Source organism: Psammomys obesus, unplaced genomic scaffold, assembly GCF_907164565.1.
Source record: "Psammomys obesus unplaced genomic scaffold, mPsaObe1.curated_primary_1811, whole genome shotgun sequence".
Taxonomy (NCBI): domain Eukaryota; kingdom Metazoa; phylum Chordata; class Mammalia; order Rodentia; family Muridae; genus Psammomys; species Psammomys obesus.
Genome location: NW_026596088.1, coordinates 15,542,610 through 15,558,166, shown reverse-complemented (window position 1 = coordinate 15,558,166; position 15,557 = coordinate 15,542,610). Strand labels below are relative to the sequence as shown.

General features: G+C 48.6%; 1 protein-coding gene across 1 annotated transcript in view; it reads right to left on the bottom strand.

The window, feature by feature from the left end:
- Positions 1–15,557, bottom strand: part of Galnt18 (polypeptide N-acetylgalactosaminyltransferase 18) — a 293,715-nt gene that overhangs the window by 82,478 nt on the left and 195,680 nt on the right. Inside the window, exon 4 of the mRNA XM_055627617.1 lies at positions 1,330–1,513. Within this exon, the coding sequence (XP_055483592.1) occupies positions 1,330–1,513 (184 nt within the window). The remainder of the gene's footprint in view (positions 1–1,329; positions 1,514–15,557) is intronic.

Sequence of the window (15,557 nt, the reverse complement as noted above, 5' to 3'; positions counted from 1 at the left end):
TGATAGGCCCTTCTGGGTAGCAGAAGAATAATGTGTTTGCCGACAGGAATGATAAGCTTCTCATTAATAATATATTCCGTGCATAATTGTTTATTCAAATCAGCTTGAAATAGTAAGTGTCCCTCTCTTGGGCTGGCCATAAATCCGGTGGAAATGCTTTTTAAATAGTCACAAGTGGCACGCAGGGACTTCGAAGATAAAAAATGACTGTGCTGCAGCCTTAATTTGGGGCTGTGATGCTGGCATCTGGCCCAAGCTGCCTGTAGGCCCTGCCACTCCTTGCTGCCAGCCTGCCCTTGTCATCCTGTTTCCCTGAGGCAGAGGCTGGCACCATGGAGCTAGAATGGAGGGTAGAGACATGGAGGCCATTGAGCACACAAGGAAAGAGGGCAGGGAACTCTCTTCCTCTCTGTCTCTGTCTGTCTCTGTCTATCTGTCTCTCTCTCTCTCTTTCTCTCTCTGTGTGTGTGTGTGTGTGTATCAGCTCTTCACAGTCACCCTTAGCATCTGTGTGTGCCCCCATGTCCAGGCAGATCCATGCACCATGGGCAGCACCACACCATCTTAGCTCTGTGGGGACACTGGCATCAGGCGCCCTCTGAGGGAGGGTTCAGCTACAGAGGTCTCCTGTTCATTCTCTCACTTAGCCCATCTGACCCCTAACTGAACCGACTTGAGAGAGGAAGACTCTCTAAGACCTAGTTTTGCTTGGATGGATGGAGGTTCTGAAGGCATCTGAGGATCCACGAAGCCGCCTTTACCCACATCTGCCCATTTGGTCTCACCCAGTCTGTGAGGTGAGGCCTCTGTCTTATATTACCCCCAACTTTGCTGCCTGCAGACGATGGAGCCCTTTGCTCAGCTGTGAATGGGAACTCTCTGCCTCTCTGCTTTTTTTTTTTTAAGATTTATTTATTTCTACTTTATGTGTATGAGTGTTTGGCCTGCATGTATGTTATGTTCACCACACATGAGCAGTGCCTGCCAGTGCTAGCAAGCGATGGATTCACTGGATCTGGAGTTATGGGTGTGAGCTGCCCTGGGGGTACTAGGAATCCAACATGAGTTCCTTGCAATAGCAGCCAGTGCTGTTAACCACTGAGCCATCTCTCTGCTTTGCCCTACTTGTCTCCATGATCTGGTGTTACCATCCCCTCCATGTGCTGACCCCTGACTCACATGAGGTCCAGGCCTATTGCAAGGTCTGGCTCACTCACATACCCATATCTCAGCTGTCCCTGCAGTTCTCTTCTTTTCTTCCAGACCGTGATCGAGATCCCAGAATGTACTGGCTCACACAGGGACCTCTCCTCTCTCCAAAGTACTCACCAGCCCACATTGAACTCCACATGGGCATCGAACAGTGCCACCACAGGGGCTGTGGCTGCCCTCCAGCCGCTGACCCTGGAGCGGATGAGGCCCTCCTGCTTGCTGTGGCGCACAACTTTGATGAAGCCTGGCTTCTGGCTATTCACCTTGTCCACGTATTCGGTCAGCTTCTCTTTGAGCTCCTCTGTTGGTGAGAAAAATGCCTCTTAGCTGAGTGAGAGCAGAGAGCAGAAACAACCAAAACTTTCACAGTACTAAGGTGAAATACTGCCCCTTCCCAGGAGGCAAGAACACCCCACCCCACTCTCCAGGTTTTCCCTGGCCCCCAGGGGTGGACAGCATAGCTAAGCTCTGAGAGCAAACAGGAATACAGTACGTATGTATGTATTTTAACAATTTATTTATTTTTATTATTTATACAGTGTTCTGCCTGCGTGTGTGCTTGCATGCCAGAAGAGGGCACCAGATCTCACTATAGATGGTTATGAGCCACCATGTGGTTGCTGGGACTTGAACTCAGGATCTTTGGAAGAACAGCCAGTGCTCTTAACCTCTGAGCCATCTCTCCAGGCCCAAGACGCATTCATTAAGCCTCAGCATCACATGCTTATCAAGAACTCACAAACGTTGAGTCATTTATCACCATAGCAAGGCAACAGGAGGTGGGGTTTGAGAACTAATCATTTTTCCCCAGCATTACACAGCATGTGAGTGTCGGAGTCAGGTTTACACCCGATCTATGGACTCGACCAGCGTGGGCCATCAAAATTTAGAATTATTATACAAAACGTTCCCTGCAGGCTCACATGTCTGGGCACTTATGAATGGGGGGTGATAACAGCAGGCCACTTTGCCTGGCTCTGTGTATGTGGTGCTGACCTGCCTGAGGGAAGGCCTAGGGCTCTGCTCCAATTCTGCCCTCCAGGTAGTGCTGTCCGTGGCTGGGCAGGATTCCATGCTGGGCGCTTTTGCTGGCCACATGTCTCAGATAATGATGCCAGTTAGGGCCTTACCGGGGGCTGCCACATCCTCTAAGCGCCGGTCCCTTCCTCTCCCATCCTGCTGGAGGTATGGCTCTGCTACGAGGGTCACTTACACACCCCTCGGCTGTCTTCAGAACCCTCTCTCCTCCTTCTAGCCCACGGCTGGGATAATAACAGGCATTGAATTTCTGAGCCCAAACCCCTGGATCTCTCTCTCCTCTCTCTCTCTTTCTCTCTCTCTCTCTCTCTCTCTCTCTCTCTCTCTCTCACACACACACACACACACAGGGACTCCTCTCCCCATGTCACTCAGCAGCCCACATTGAACAACACATGGAGGTCACGGAACATTTGGGAGGTGGGAACTACCTAGAGGAAGGTCACTTGGGGTGGACTGATAGTCTGCCCTGCTTCCCCCCTCACAATGTCCAGACTAAGCCTCCAGCAGACTGTATATTGCACAGCCATGAGCCCAAACCAACTTCTCTTCCTTTAACTTGCTTCCTGTCAGCAGCAGTGAGAAAAGAAGCTAACAGGCCAGACTTCTCATTGGCTCAGCTGCCTCCTCCTGCCCAGGCTCCTCCATTGCTCCTCTCAGCCAGCCAGAGAAGCCCCAGTGACCAAGACCTCAGTTGGGACCCCCTCTGCCTGGATCATATTTCCGGGAGGTCAATGGCAGGCACTGTGCTGTTGTAACTGGCCCTTGCTTGGTGTGTACCTTGCCGTTTTCTACCTCTGTAACGGGAGTTCTCAGCCTGGGAGAACACAGTGGCCATGATCATTAGGCTTTCACAGCAGGGGAAGCAAGAGCCTGGGACTTCTCACAGTCCATTGAGCAGGATTCATTCTGAGCTAACTACCCATCACCAGGAGCAAATATATAAGGGAATGAGTTTTGGACAGAGGCACCTCAGTATTTCATACTGAATCAAGGAACCCATGCACTCAATGTTAATACCTTAGCTCGTACACACCAGGAACCATGTTCTAAGACACTGATGAGGGGGTGCTGTGGGACTGCTACCAAAGGGTCTCCCTAGGAATCTCACGTATACCTCAGGGGACCAGCAGCTCCTGCTTTCCCTTTCTTGCTGCCTGGAAGCTGAAGCTGGCCTCCCCAAGGATGAATGGCCCAGACAGAGAAGCAAGGCCATCTAAGATCCTCTGGCCCCAGAGAAGTGATGCTAAGGTCTTAAACAGCCAGATTAATCCATGACCCCATGCAGAGCAAACACAAGGCAGCTGATAAGCTGCCCAGGGACAGGACTCTATGCCAACCAGCATTTGATGTTTGAAGGCAGTGACTTCTGGGATTGTCTTTAGATGAAGCTGTGCAAACTGTTCTGATGGAGAGTAGGGTTGGGATAAGACTGAGGTACAGAAATGGTATCAGATACAGAGGGGTCAGCCAAGAAGACACAGCATGTGGTGAAGATTCGGTTTTGCTCATGCTTGTAGTCCCTTTATAGCTTCTGTCACCAGGGAGCTATGAAGGTTGGCAATGGGCAAGTCTGCCCACAGTCAGTTCAACTCCGGAGTGCTCAGATTCAAATGTGTGCCAGTAACTGTGAGTGCAGGAAGGGAGGAGGAGAGTTAGAAAGGGGTGGGGAGGGCTAAAAAGTAGGAGGGAGAGGAGAAGAAGAAAGGGTAGGGTCGGAGAGGAAAACGGGATTGAAATGCTTAAAATGTTCTGGATGATTCTGGCCCAGTTTTTTTTGTTTTTTGTTTGTTTGTTTGTTTTTGCAAAGTACTTTTACCTAACTCAACTTTCATGTTTTCCTTCAACCTTTGTCAGTTGTTAAGTAAGTATAAAAAACCTCAAAGGTACTTACATGTTTCCAGGAAAACTATTTTCCAACACGTTGCCTGTGAGTTATAAATTATATATTATACAGTAAGTATTATATATCTTGCTAAATATTTCATATATTTATAGTATTGCTTAAAATCTGCTGAAAAATAGAAAAATAGTCTCTTTCCTCTTATAACTAAACACAAGCACATAACTGACCATCCCTGCTAAGGCGGTTGGAAAGCTTGGGAATAAATACGATGACCAACCATCATTCTTTGACCAACATCTCACTTCCCTACCTAACCCAACACTTTGATTTTCAAGTTCTATTCCAAAAGATATATTATTCTTAATGTTTCCCCTGTGTAAGCTATAGGAAAAAGTTTGGGTTGTTCACTTGTTTGGGGCGTCTGTACTGGGAATTGAACCCAAGACCTCATGCATGCTAGGCAAGCAACCTGTCATTCAGCTACAGCCTCAGATGTATAGGTCTTGATCTTGAGACAGGGCCTCACTAAATTACCTATGCTGGACTTCAGTTGGTGATCCTCTTGCTTCCACCTTCCAAGTAGTTGCAATTACATGCCTGCACCATGTCTCAATGAAAAAGTACGCTTTTAAAAAACAATGTCAATAATGTTATTAAAATACCATATTAGGGCAGGATGGGGGTGAAACTGCAGAGTGGAGAAGCTATACTTTGCACTTAAAGCAGCATGCTGGGAAGCCAGGAGGCAGGAGGTCTGCTCTTTATGACATTTCCCAGGCTGTGTAAACGTAGGCGCTGTCAACGGCCGGCGCTGACAGAGAAACAGCATTTGTGCCCTGTGTGGGACGCTGCATGGGGCCAAGCATCCTCCTGCTTGTGTGGTGCTTCCAGCCCTCTCCTGGTCCACACGTTCCTGCTCTGCTGACATGTGAGAGGCTGACATGTGTGCTGATGACACCGTGAGACACAGGCCGTGTTCCACGGCCCCACATGGAGCGCTCCCCAAGAGCCCACTCACGCTCATTCAGGCTGAGGCACTGGGGGAAAGTGCGGAATCCAGCATCCTGGCCGCACAGAGCTCTGTCCCTTTATCTGCCCCACTGCAGTGCTTCAGAGTGATGGATCAAAGGTGGACAGGGAGTGGGCCCCCTGCAACTGTTAGTCTGGTTTAAATGCTTAGTTTGCACCATGTGAAGGAAACCAAAACATTGGGAAGTTGATTTCCATCAGTCACTCTGGTCTGTGGAGGGCAGGCCACAGGTAATTTTCTTTGTTCTTCAAGACAAGGTTTCTCATTGCCATGCTGTTCACTTTGTAGACCAGGCCGGTGTTAAACTCACAGAGATTCACCTGCCTCTGCCTTCAGGGGTGCTGGGATCACAGGTGTGCATCACAGGTAATTTTGCAGAAGAGTTTGTCTAGGCTTGCCAAGGGCAGGCAGACCAGAATCTCTTCTTCATATTTAGTGTCAGCTGATCATTCCCTCGTGTGTGATGTGTGTGGGGGATGCAGGGGTGAAGGGAAAAGCTATTCATCCATTTGTTCATTCTTTCATTCAACAACTTTCATATGCTTCCCAGCTGCTGTGGCTGTGGCAAGAGATGCTATGGTAGACAAAACATTTGGGCCCCACTTGACGCATGTTGAAATATTAGTCCCCAGTGTGGTAGCATCAGAAGGAGGAGATAGGGAAGGAAATCAGGTCCTAGGGGTAGAGTCATTGTCCAAATCCTCCCAGAGTCTGGCTCTAACAAATATATACACAGAGTCATTTTTGAAGGAGAGCTCCAATCCCTCACAGCTCAGGAGGCTAGACTGTCTAAGATCAATCCGCCAGCAGCTGGCACGGGACGCGTGAAACAAAGCTGGTGGGACACTCCTGAAGCATCTTTGGTGGGGGCTTTAGTCTCAGTCATAAGGGAAGAGCCTGCATGCTTGTCATATTTTAAAACAGCGTGTTGGGCGTTTGACCTGCACTTACGCTTTTACATCACCCAAATGCAGTGCCCATGGAGGCAAGAAGAGGGCGTTAAATCCCCTAGCACTAGAGTTGCAGACAGTTGTTTGCTGCCATGTGGGTGCTGGGAACCAAACCTGGATCCTCTACAAGAGCAACTACAGCTTTTAACCAATGAGCTACCTCTTATCATTTCTTAAATGATAAGCCCTTATCATTTCTTAAAGGCATAGCTTCCCTTATCCCTGGAACATCTCAGTTTGAGAGTATGTTGTAAAACCACAGCAACCTGATGCCCTTCCATGAGCATTTCAGAAAACCTCCTCACTCTCGGAGACATCACTAAGAAGTTGGCTTATGGCTTAGTTACTTAGTGACACCTGGAGAGGTGGCTCAGTTGGTAAAGTGCTTGCCTTGCAAGCATGAGGACCTGAGTTCAATCCCCAGAACCACATGAAAAGCCCATCACAGTTTTATGTACTTGGAATCCCTGCACATCGGAGATGGAGACAGGTAGATCCCTGGAGCCAGCTGTCCTAGCCCACTTAAAAAGTTCCAAGCCAGTGAGAGACCCTGCCTAAATAAATGTAGAGAGAGCATCTTTGAAACAACTGGGGTTGTCCTCTGGCCTATACACACACACACACACACACACACACACACACACACACACACATACAATGTCAAAATATTGGACACATTTGTAGGGTCCTAGAACCTTCTAACAGTGTCACAGGCTGTAGACCAAACCCAACATACGGGCTTTGAGAGACACTGAAGACCCAAACTACAACACTCACCTTTGCTTCTGTCCCTTATTAGTGCTTTGGACTGTCCTCTGTAGATTCCCCGATGTTCTCTGCATAGGCCATTGTCATGTCTCCCCTGGTAACTCCTCCTCCTGACCCTAAAGTTGTCTCTGTACACCCAGCCTGGATCATCGTGTTACCTGCCCCTCTGCCTCAACTCCACTGGTCAATGTGAGCAGCCACTAATGGTGTTGATTTAAAGATTAAAAGCACAGCACATCTGGTTTACTCCTTTACCAGTGAGCAAAAGATCTCATATCAGATTAACTGACCCCTCTATAAAACCACTTAGGGTCATTAAGGCACAAATCCTGTATCAACACACTTTAAACAGAGATTGTGCATAAGGATGCCATGGCTGTCAAAGCTAGCTGATTGTTACAGCACTGTGCTGACATTCATCACATCCTTCGTGAAGAATCTGGACTTGGGGGGCGGGTAGCATGCTGGTGAGCAAGGTAGCCTGGGCAGGGCAGCATGGATTCCAGAACAGACCAGTTTGATGCATGTTAAACTCTCTATGAGGTTACACTAGAGAAGCTTTCAACTCAACTCATTGGCAGATTACAAAAACCTTTCTTGGGTCATTCCTCTGTCCTCCCCACTTCAGTCCAGCTACTTTAAGAGCTGCAGTTTTTCAAAGTCAGCTGGTGCTGAAGGATATTTCAAATGGTGGTAAATAGTCCCCTCACTTGAAGGCTGAGCTGGCTGTGTTGGCAAAGACTTAGGAAAGTGCTCCCTGAAGAAGCCCCCCAGAAGGCTGGAAAACATGATCACAGGGACCAGGCATGCTATCACAGTCTTCTTGGGGCAAGCATCAGCTTCACTCTGACCAAGAATCACCACAGAAGGGCCCCCATTTCTTTCTCATTCTACTCCCTGATGTCATGGTTCAGCACTAGGGACACCCAAATCCACTAGAAATAATACTCAAAAAAGTAGTAGGGTCCCCAGAGCCAGTCTTCAACCCCACTCATACCCTCTCTCTTCTGATACACACTGGCTTTTCCCCTTCAATCCACAGGGTCCTGTGACAAAGTGATCAAAATTAAGTTTTGAAGGTGGCTGTGGCAGAGGACTTCAGTGTGTTCCCTGGTACTCAGAGATATGTTGGCTCTAATCAAACCTCATTCTCGCTCGTCCTTCCTCCTCCTCCTCTTCTTCTCTCTCAGTTTCTAACATCCATCGATGTCTATGGTGTGAATACTCCCCCGCCACACACACACACACACACACACACACTCGCATGCACACACACACTGTTCCAAGCCCCAGGCCTGATGTCACTAATGTGAAGCAGGGGAGAACTGCGCTTGCAGAAGGAGCCGCACTGTGTAGAATCTATGGCTCACGCTGGTGAGTCTGCTCCAGCACTATAACCCAGAAGTTACAACCCAGGGCAGGGAGGGGCAGCCTGTGACGCTTTCTCCACTCGCCGTGTGATGGGCACCATACCCACTGCTTTAGATGCATTCTTCTAGTCTGCTGTCCATCATTCCATCCTGACCCACAGAGCACATCTGAAATGCCATGCGCTCCCACCCTGCAGACAGTGGTGTTCACAGGTAAAGTTCCTCTCTCTCTTCATGTGCTCAGTACAGTCATAAAAAACTCCCTCACACAAGACTCATTCAACACTCTCAACATCTACAACGCTGTTGGGTATGGCTTGGATCATAAATAACCCCCAGGGAGAGTGTTGAACTCTTGGCTGTCCTTGGAGCGGTGTTTAGAAGTGATTTGATAACCTGGGCTCCGACCTCATGAATGTAGTAATTCATTTATGGATTCACAACTTAATGGGTTAAGGGAAGGTGATAAGGTTCTTAAGAGTGAAGGCCTAGTTAGAGGAAAGGTCACTGAGAGTGTGCCTTTGAAAGAGAAATCAGGATCCTGAGTCATCATCATAGTCCCTGTCTTCATCACAGTCAACACAGTCTTGTTTTTCCTCCTTCTCTTCCTCCTCCCCTAACTCTCCTCTCCACTGCCCTCCTTCTCCTTACTCCCTGGTTGCATGAGGCAAGCCCCCTCTGCTCCACCACATGTCCCCTTCCAGCCTCCCCACAGGCTTGGAAACAACAGGAACAATGAACTATTGTCCTAAACCTCTGAAACCATGATTGAAAATTACTTTTCCCCCTCTTAATTTATTGTTGTCACAAATGAAGTCTTCAGAGACTAGAGAGATGTGAGGATAGGCTCAGTGCCACAGCAACAGCCGAGTGATGCGAACCTGGGCAACATGGCTCAGAGGCCAGCACCACCTTCAAACAATGAGGGAAGGACCTGAGACTTTACACAACATGCTCTAGATGTACAGGAGAGAGGGAGCAGCGTGGATTCCTGCTCACATCTGCCTGAGCCCAAAAAAATCACACCGTCTTCCTTTCTGCCCCACAGCCCTGTCTTCCTCAAACCCAGGGCCTCAGCTACAACTCTTCCTTGGGGCCAGCCTTCTGTGGCTGCCTGCTGGTCCACCTTGAGTAAAATTGACTAAATTAAAATGGGAATAATGAACTGAGATCAGCTGGCTCCCTTGTTCAGTGAACTTGTAGAAGGACCAGCTCAACCTTGCACTCTCTGGGGCTCAAGGACGGAATTCTATTAAGCAAAGGTGGGATAGTGTCTGGCTGCTGCAAGCTGCTTAGGCAGAAAGGACCCATTCTGCTCTGGTGGCTTTAGTCGTAGGACTTATTAAAAAGATCATAGTCAGTGACTGATGCCAGCTGTGTCCAGGCAGGAAAGACTGCTCCAGCCCTGATGCCCTGGCTTGGGGGCCTTTCTCATGATCTAGGTAGGAAATAAACTCAGGGATGCTGGAGACCCCATATGATATCAGGCTTCATCCAAGCTGAGGGTGTGCACAGCAGGGATCACAGAGTACAACCAGGTCCCCCTACCTTGTGCATGGCCCTTGGGAAGGTCCAGCATACCTGGCAGGTAAGCCAGAGGCCAACTTGACATTTGGTGCTGATTTCTATTTTCATGTAATTTTAACTTTTCCTTGGTGGCAGTTTTACAGCATCTCTCAGCTCAGGAACTTCATCATAATCTCCTGACTGATAGATAGCACATGAGTTTAGAATTCCTAGTCCAAAATGCCACAATTCAGTCTCCAGTCATCAGACACTAACTTTCATAGACGTCACAGCAATAGTGACAAGCTGCTCCCCTCCTTCCTCCATCTTCTATCCCCTGATCTGCCACCCAGATCCACACGGTCAAGGGTCCTGGCCTCATTACTCTCAGCCTCTTCAACAGTACCCTGGACTTCTGTCCCCAGCCATCCGAGCTCACCTGTGCCACAGGGCCTGCACACTAGCTTCCCTGCGCCCGGGGCCACTCCTGCCTTACCGGTATCATCTCGGGTGCTTTAGGGTTCTTGTCCATATCTGCAGTTCTGCCAATCTGAGGTGCAGCTGAGAAGCAAGGGGACCATTTTCCCTCAGACACAGGGGACTGGTAGAGCTTATCCCATAAAATCAATGAGGAACCACCTCTGGCCCCAAGCTCCAGAGTTACCAGCGGGCTCCAAGCTTCCTGAGCATCCTCTGAGGGAGGAGATAAAGGCACTCCCTGGCTGTGAGTCAGGTCTGCAAATTACCTCTTGCTCAGGCCACATGCCCAGCTGCCTCCATCTGGCTGATTTGTGAGGCCCAGGGACCTGCAGGTGTCACACAGATTTACACGCCACAGCAGGCACAGCTCATCAGATGGGAAAGTGTGACACCTCTTTTCTCAGCTCACGGGGCACCGTTAGACAATCTATTCTCCAGGAGAAGGCTCCATGTGAAGGGGCACGTGACAGGGCAGAACCCAGAACTTCTGCCTCTAGCCCTCCCTATTTTTCTTCCTTTCTGAGATGATGTCAAGCTGACTTCATTTTCAGCTCTGCCATTTCTAGCTGTGTACCTGATGCAGATGGAACCTCCCAGAACCTTGGTTTTCTCGTTTGTGCACTTAGAAGAACACTGTCTACCAGCTGGCTTAGCACGGGGACACCAGGAGCCCGTGGGGCACGCTGCGTGCTTCCGCAGTGCTCTTCTCTGCTCCTTATTCTGCACTCTTGCTTCTTCTCCATCTTTTTCTAAAGGAAGCCACCCATGCCGGGAGTCATTCTCACTCCTGTATCACCTGGGAAATCCAGTTTGCGAGATGTTTCCCAGGGATACCCTCTATTCCTACCTCTGCCCGACGGAGAATACCACTGCTTGCTCCCCAGGGCCCATCTACTCACTATGTTCTACCCTCAAACCCATTCTCTTCATAACCTTTATCTATTTCTTTAAATAGTTCCCTCTCAAGGTATTTTTCCTAAGAGGGTTGTTGTTAATGCCATTCAACCATTACAACATTTCTATTGGAGAAATATTACTGTATTATATTGTATTGTATTATATTGTATTGTATTGTATTGTATTGTATTGTATTGTAACCCATTTGATTGATGTGGACACTGAGTCAGAAGGAGGTCAAATTCTTTGTCCAGTAACTGAAAAGTCATTGAGCCAATATTCCAAATTCAGGAGTCTGACCCCAGAGTTCATATTCTCAAATCAGTTTCTATTTCTCCCTAGGGCTGAAAGGTATATTCTGTGAGTCTCCTTTCAGGCTCTGTTAGGGACTGAACACACATCTGACAGGCCTCCTTTTGCCGTTTAAAGGAGATGAAAAAATAAAAGGAACAGTATCTATTTCTCTGTATTTACCTTTATTTGGGCTCTTGGATCCATTTCACAGATGAGCAAAATGAGGCTAAGTAATGGAGGCCAGGCTAGTTTTATCCCCATTTCTAGTAGCCATTGTGGATGTCTGCTTCAGAGTGGGCTTTATTCCAAGAATATCTGCCTGTTTAGTGCATGCCAGAGGAACTGTTCAAGGACTTGGAGCCCCAGGGAAGAGAGAGGTAGGTTTGTACACCTGGATATCACCTAGGTGGTAATGACGGAGCTGTGATCCAGCACTGAGCTGTGTCATATAGCCTGGCTTGTGGCAGTGACCCTGGAAGGAGTGAAAAGATGGCGGATCACATCTCAGCTCAGTGCTTTCTAGTGCCTGGATCATCCAGGAAGACCTCAGTGTGGGTCTCCTTCAGCTCCTCCCACCCTGGGGCTGCATCGCAGTGTGGACTCACTGACTGCTCCTTGGACCCTGGAATCCTTGGACCCTGGGGGAGGGGCAAGGGTTTTCTTCCTCTCCTTATCTGGGGTTTCATGGAGATGTCCTCACTAGATGGGCAGGCAGAACATAGGGCAGAAACTCACATGCACAGGTTTGGAGGAGCTGGCTAGAAAGATGCCCAAAAAGAGCCTGTGGCCCCGTGGTTGAGCCTCCCACTCCTTCTGACATCCTGTGTGCTTGGGACCACCAGGTCTATTTCATAGTGTCCCATCCAACCCTCATGGCATCCTGCAAGTTACATTTTAAAAAGAGAGAGACCGAGTCTCCATACACATGACTATTTTCCACTTGAACAGCTACTGAATGGCAAAGCACAGACTCAGTCCCACTGTCATACGGCAGGGCAGAAGGCAGACATTACCATCTCTCCTTCTAGAAGCCTCTGTTGACCTGTGTTAGTATTCTGCTGGTGGGAGGAGAGTATGGGAATGAAATCATAACATACACTGGGGCGAGAGATACAGCTCGGCCAGCGGTGTGTTGGCCTAATGTGTGGAGCCCTGGCTTCCATCTGCAGCACGGCATGAACCAGGCACTGCAATGGGCACCTGTAACCCCAACCCTGGAAAGGCAGAGGCAGGAGGCGCAGAAGTTCATGTCATCGTAGGTTATACTGCCATATCCCTTCAGCATGTCCCCATCACAGCTTCGTGTTGGGAACATTTAGGGGCAGTGTACCTATTTACCAGACAGAATCTAAGCCACTTCATACAACACAGCTCATTAAGCCTTCACTTTGACCTACAAGGCAGGTATGACCTACCAACCCCACTTTGCAGATAAGAAAATCCAGTGCCCTTGTCTAATGTCATAGAGGAAGTCCCACTTCAAATCCCATCTGTCTGGACCCTTGTCCAATGCTCACGTCTAGTCTTTCAAAGTGGAGAATTGTCAAGGGGTGTGGTAGACAGGGCACACTGTAGTTCTGGGGACAGTGCTCTTGTTGGTAGGGCATCCTTGCATTCAACAGGAATGTCTAAGCTTCCCTCCCATCCTTTCCCAGACTGAGGAATCCTGGTCTCAGCTGTCGTATGGTGACAATGAGCAAGTCTGGAGTCAGAGAGGAGGAAGTGTCAGGACTGCCTGCTACAACCCCTTTCCACTGTAGTCTGAGTTCTGACGAGGCTGCAGGAGATTGGGATCGAAAGAGGCTTAAATCCAGGTCTTGGATGCTGTGTGTGTGGTGGACCATTGCCCGAGGCAGCAGGCACATAGCTGGTTCAGGCACTTCACTAACTGCTGTGGTTTGTTTATTAGGAAAGCACCTATTTTTGTATTTTGCTATTTGCTGCTTTCCATTCAGAGTGTAAGCTAAAGAGACACTCCTGCCAACATCCCAATGAGCCTCTAACACTGGCCTCTTCCCAGCTTCCATCTGCACAAACGTGGATTTACTGACCCACCTCCAGGTCCTGCAGCCTCTTTTTAAGGTGCCAAACAAATCAAAACAAACAAAAACCAAAAAAAAAAAAAAACAAAAAAAAAACAGAGCCCAGGTTCTCATATGCTCTCAGAGTGCCAGAAATGGACAGCTAGTCCAGACATAGCCACTGCAAGGCTGGATCAGGGAGAGGTGGGAGCAATAAGCAGCTAATGAGCTGCCCACGGATGTATGTGACCCTGGTACCTAGCACACTGCCAGCACAGCCCTGGTCAGGCCTCGGAAACCATTGATTTTTTTCTGACCTCTCCATTTCAGGACCATCTATCATCACATTCTTCTCTAGAAACTTGCCTTAGAGACCCAAGAAATATTACTTTCCTGATAGACATGTCCTCAAGTGCTGAAAATATTGCTGCTTGTCTGCACCGCATGCCCTCTGCACTCTCTTTGTTCTGGAGTTCACCAGGCAGATGTTTGCTGAGAACATGGCATGTGGAGAGCTCAGTGCTGAGCACTAGGTGTAGGAAGCAATTCAGAGCTCTCCCAACACGATCACGCTCCACTGGAAGCAAATCATTAAACGAATATCTTAGTGTACCGAGTGTGGTAGATGTGCTGGTCTCTGGCTCCAGGGACAGTGCTTCCGCTGGCTGGGCATCGTGCATTCAACAAGCCATACTGAACTAGCCCACTGTCCTCAGAGCCACCAGATTGGATGGCTATGAGAAGGGTTCAAAGTTTAATATTATGATGGCTGGGTTCTTACTGACTAGACTGATGATGGGGGTTTTGCTAAGGAGTCAGAGAGGCACGGAGTGGAGGCAGGAGACAGATGAGAAGGTGCACAGCATGTCTCAGGTGTGCTGACCCAAGGAGGGTATGGCTGGGTATCTGGGCACAGAGCAAATGGGCGGGGGAGGAGGTGGGGCGAGTGAGTGAGTGGAGAAAGAGTATAAAGGTTATAAAAGATTGAAAGATGGCCTCCAAACACTAAAAAGTCATAATGCAGCTTTATTTGATATCCTCTTAGTAGAGGCCTCTGGCAGATGAGCTAAAATGGCATCAGGGACCTTTCATCCAGTTATTCATTAAATATATATACTAGAGCACTAGATCAGACACCTGCCCCCTGCCAGATACCTATGGAAGGGAGATATTTGGCTGCATCTCCTTTCATGCAAGATACGCATTTTTTCGCTATGCTCCAGCCATCATGGCTACTCTGCAGCTCTAACAAGACTGTGGCTAGCCATGCTTTTTGGGACAGGAACAGAATGGGTCTGGTTACTTAGTGAGCATTTTAAAGCCCTCCCTTGCCACGCCACTTACTGCTTTTGCTTGTCACTGTGATGGCCTTCTCACACCTCTGGAAAATGAAGAGTTGGGACAGCCAGATGGGGTGCTGACCATGGAATCAACTCATGGGTCATATTGATACAAGGCTGGACTAGCCCCAGAGTAGGACCGCATATCTGGATTCCTTGTCTGAAGGGGCCATGACATATGGAAGAACCCACTATGTCTGCCTGCGTGAACTTCCTGCTTTATAGCTTAGACCTCTTCCCCACATCATTGTGCACTCCCTCAGCAAGTGTGGAAGACACAGCACTGGGAAGTCCCCTCAACAAGGTGGTCCACATTGGCGTAGAAAGGTCTCAAGTCAGAACCCTAGGTATGGGTTAGGTTCCCTTGACTTAGGACTGGTTTATAATTGTACATCCCAAGAGAACCATAGATAAGAGCCTGGCCATTCCTAATGAAGTAATTGTCTAGCAGAGTCAATGGCTAGAGGGGATTTGAAGGAAGGTAAGTTGCTGAGGGAATTTCTTTGTTGGCACACAATGTATGGCAAAGTCTGGGTCACGTGTTCTACATATATGTGCTCTGTCACTCCTATAATCTGCACAGTAATCCCATGAGATGGGGACCTGAGACCAGACAATATACAAAGCAAATAGGTAACGGTCAGGAAACTTCAGGAAGTTTCAGGCCTCCCCACCAGAAGCATGAGCTATCAGGACACACAGCCCGGAGATACAGTCCACCACTTGATGGTAAAGCAATGCGCCTATCTTTAAGATGATGTCACCTTGAAAGGTAGAGGGAATGACACAAAGAATAGGGAAGGGA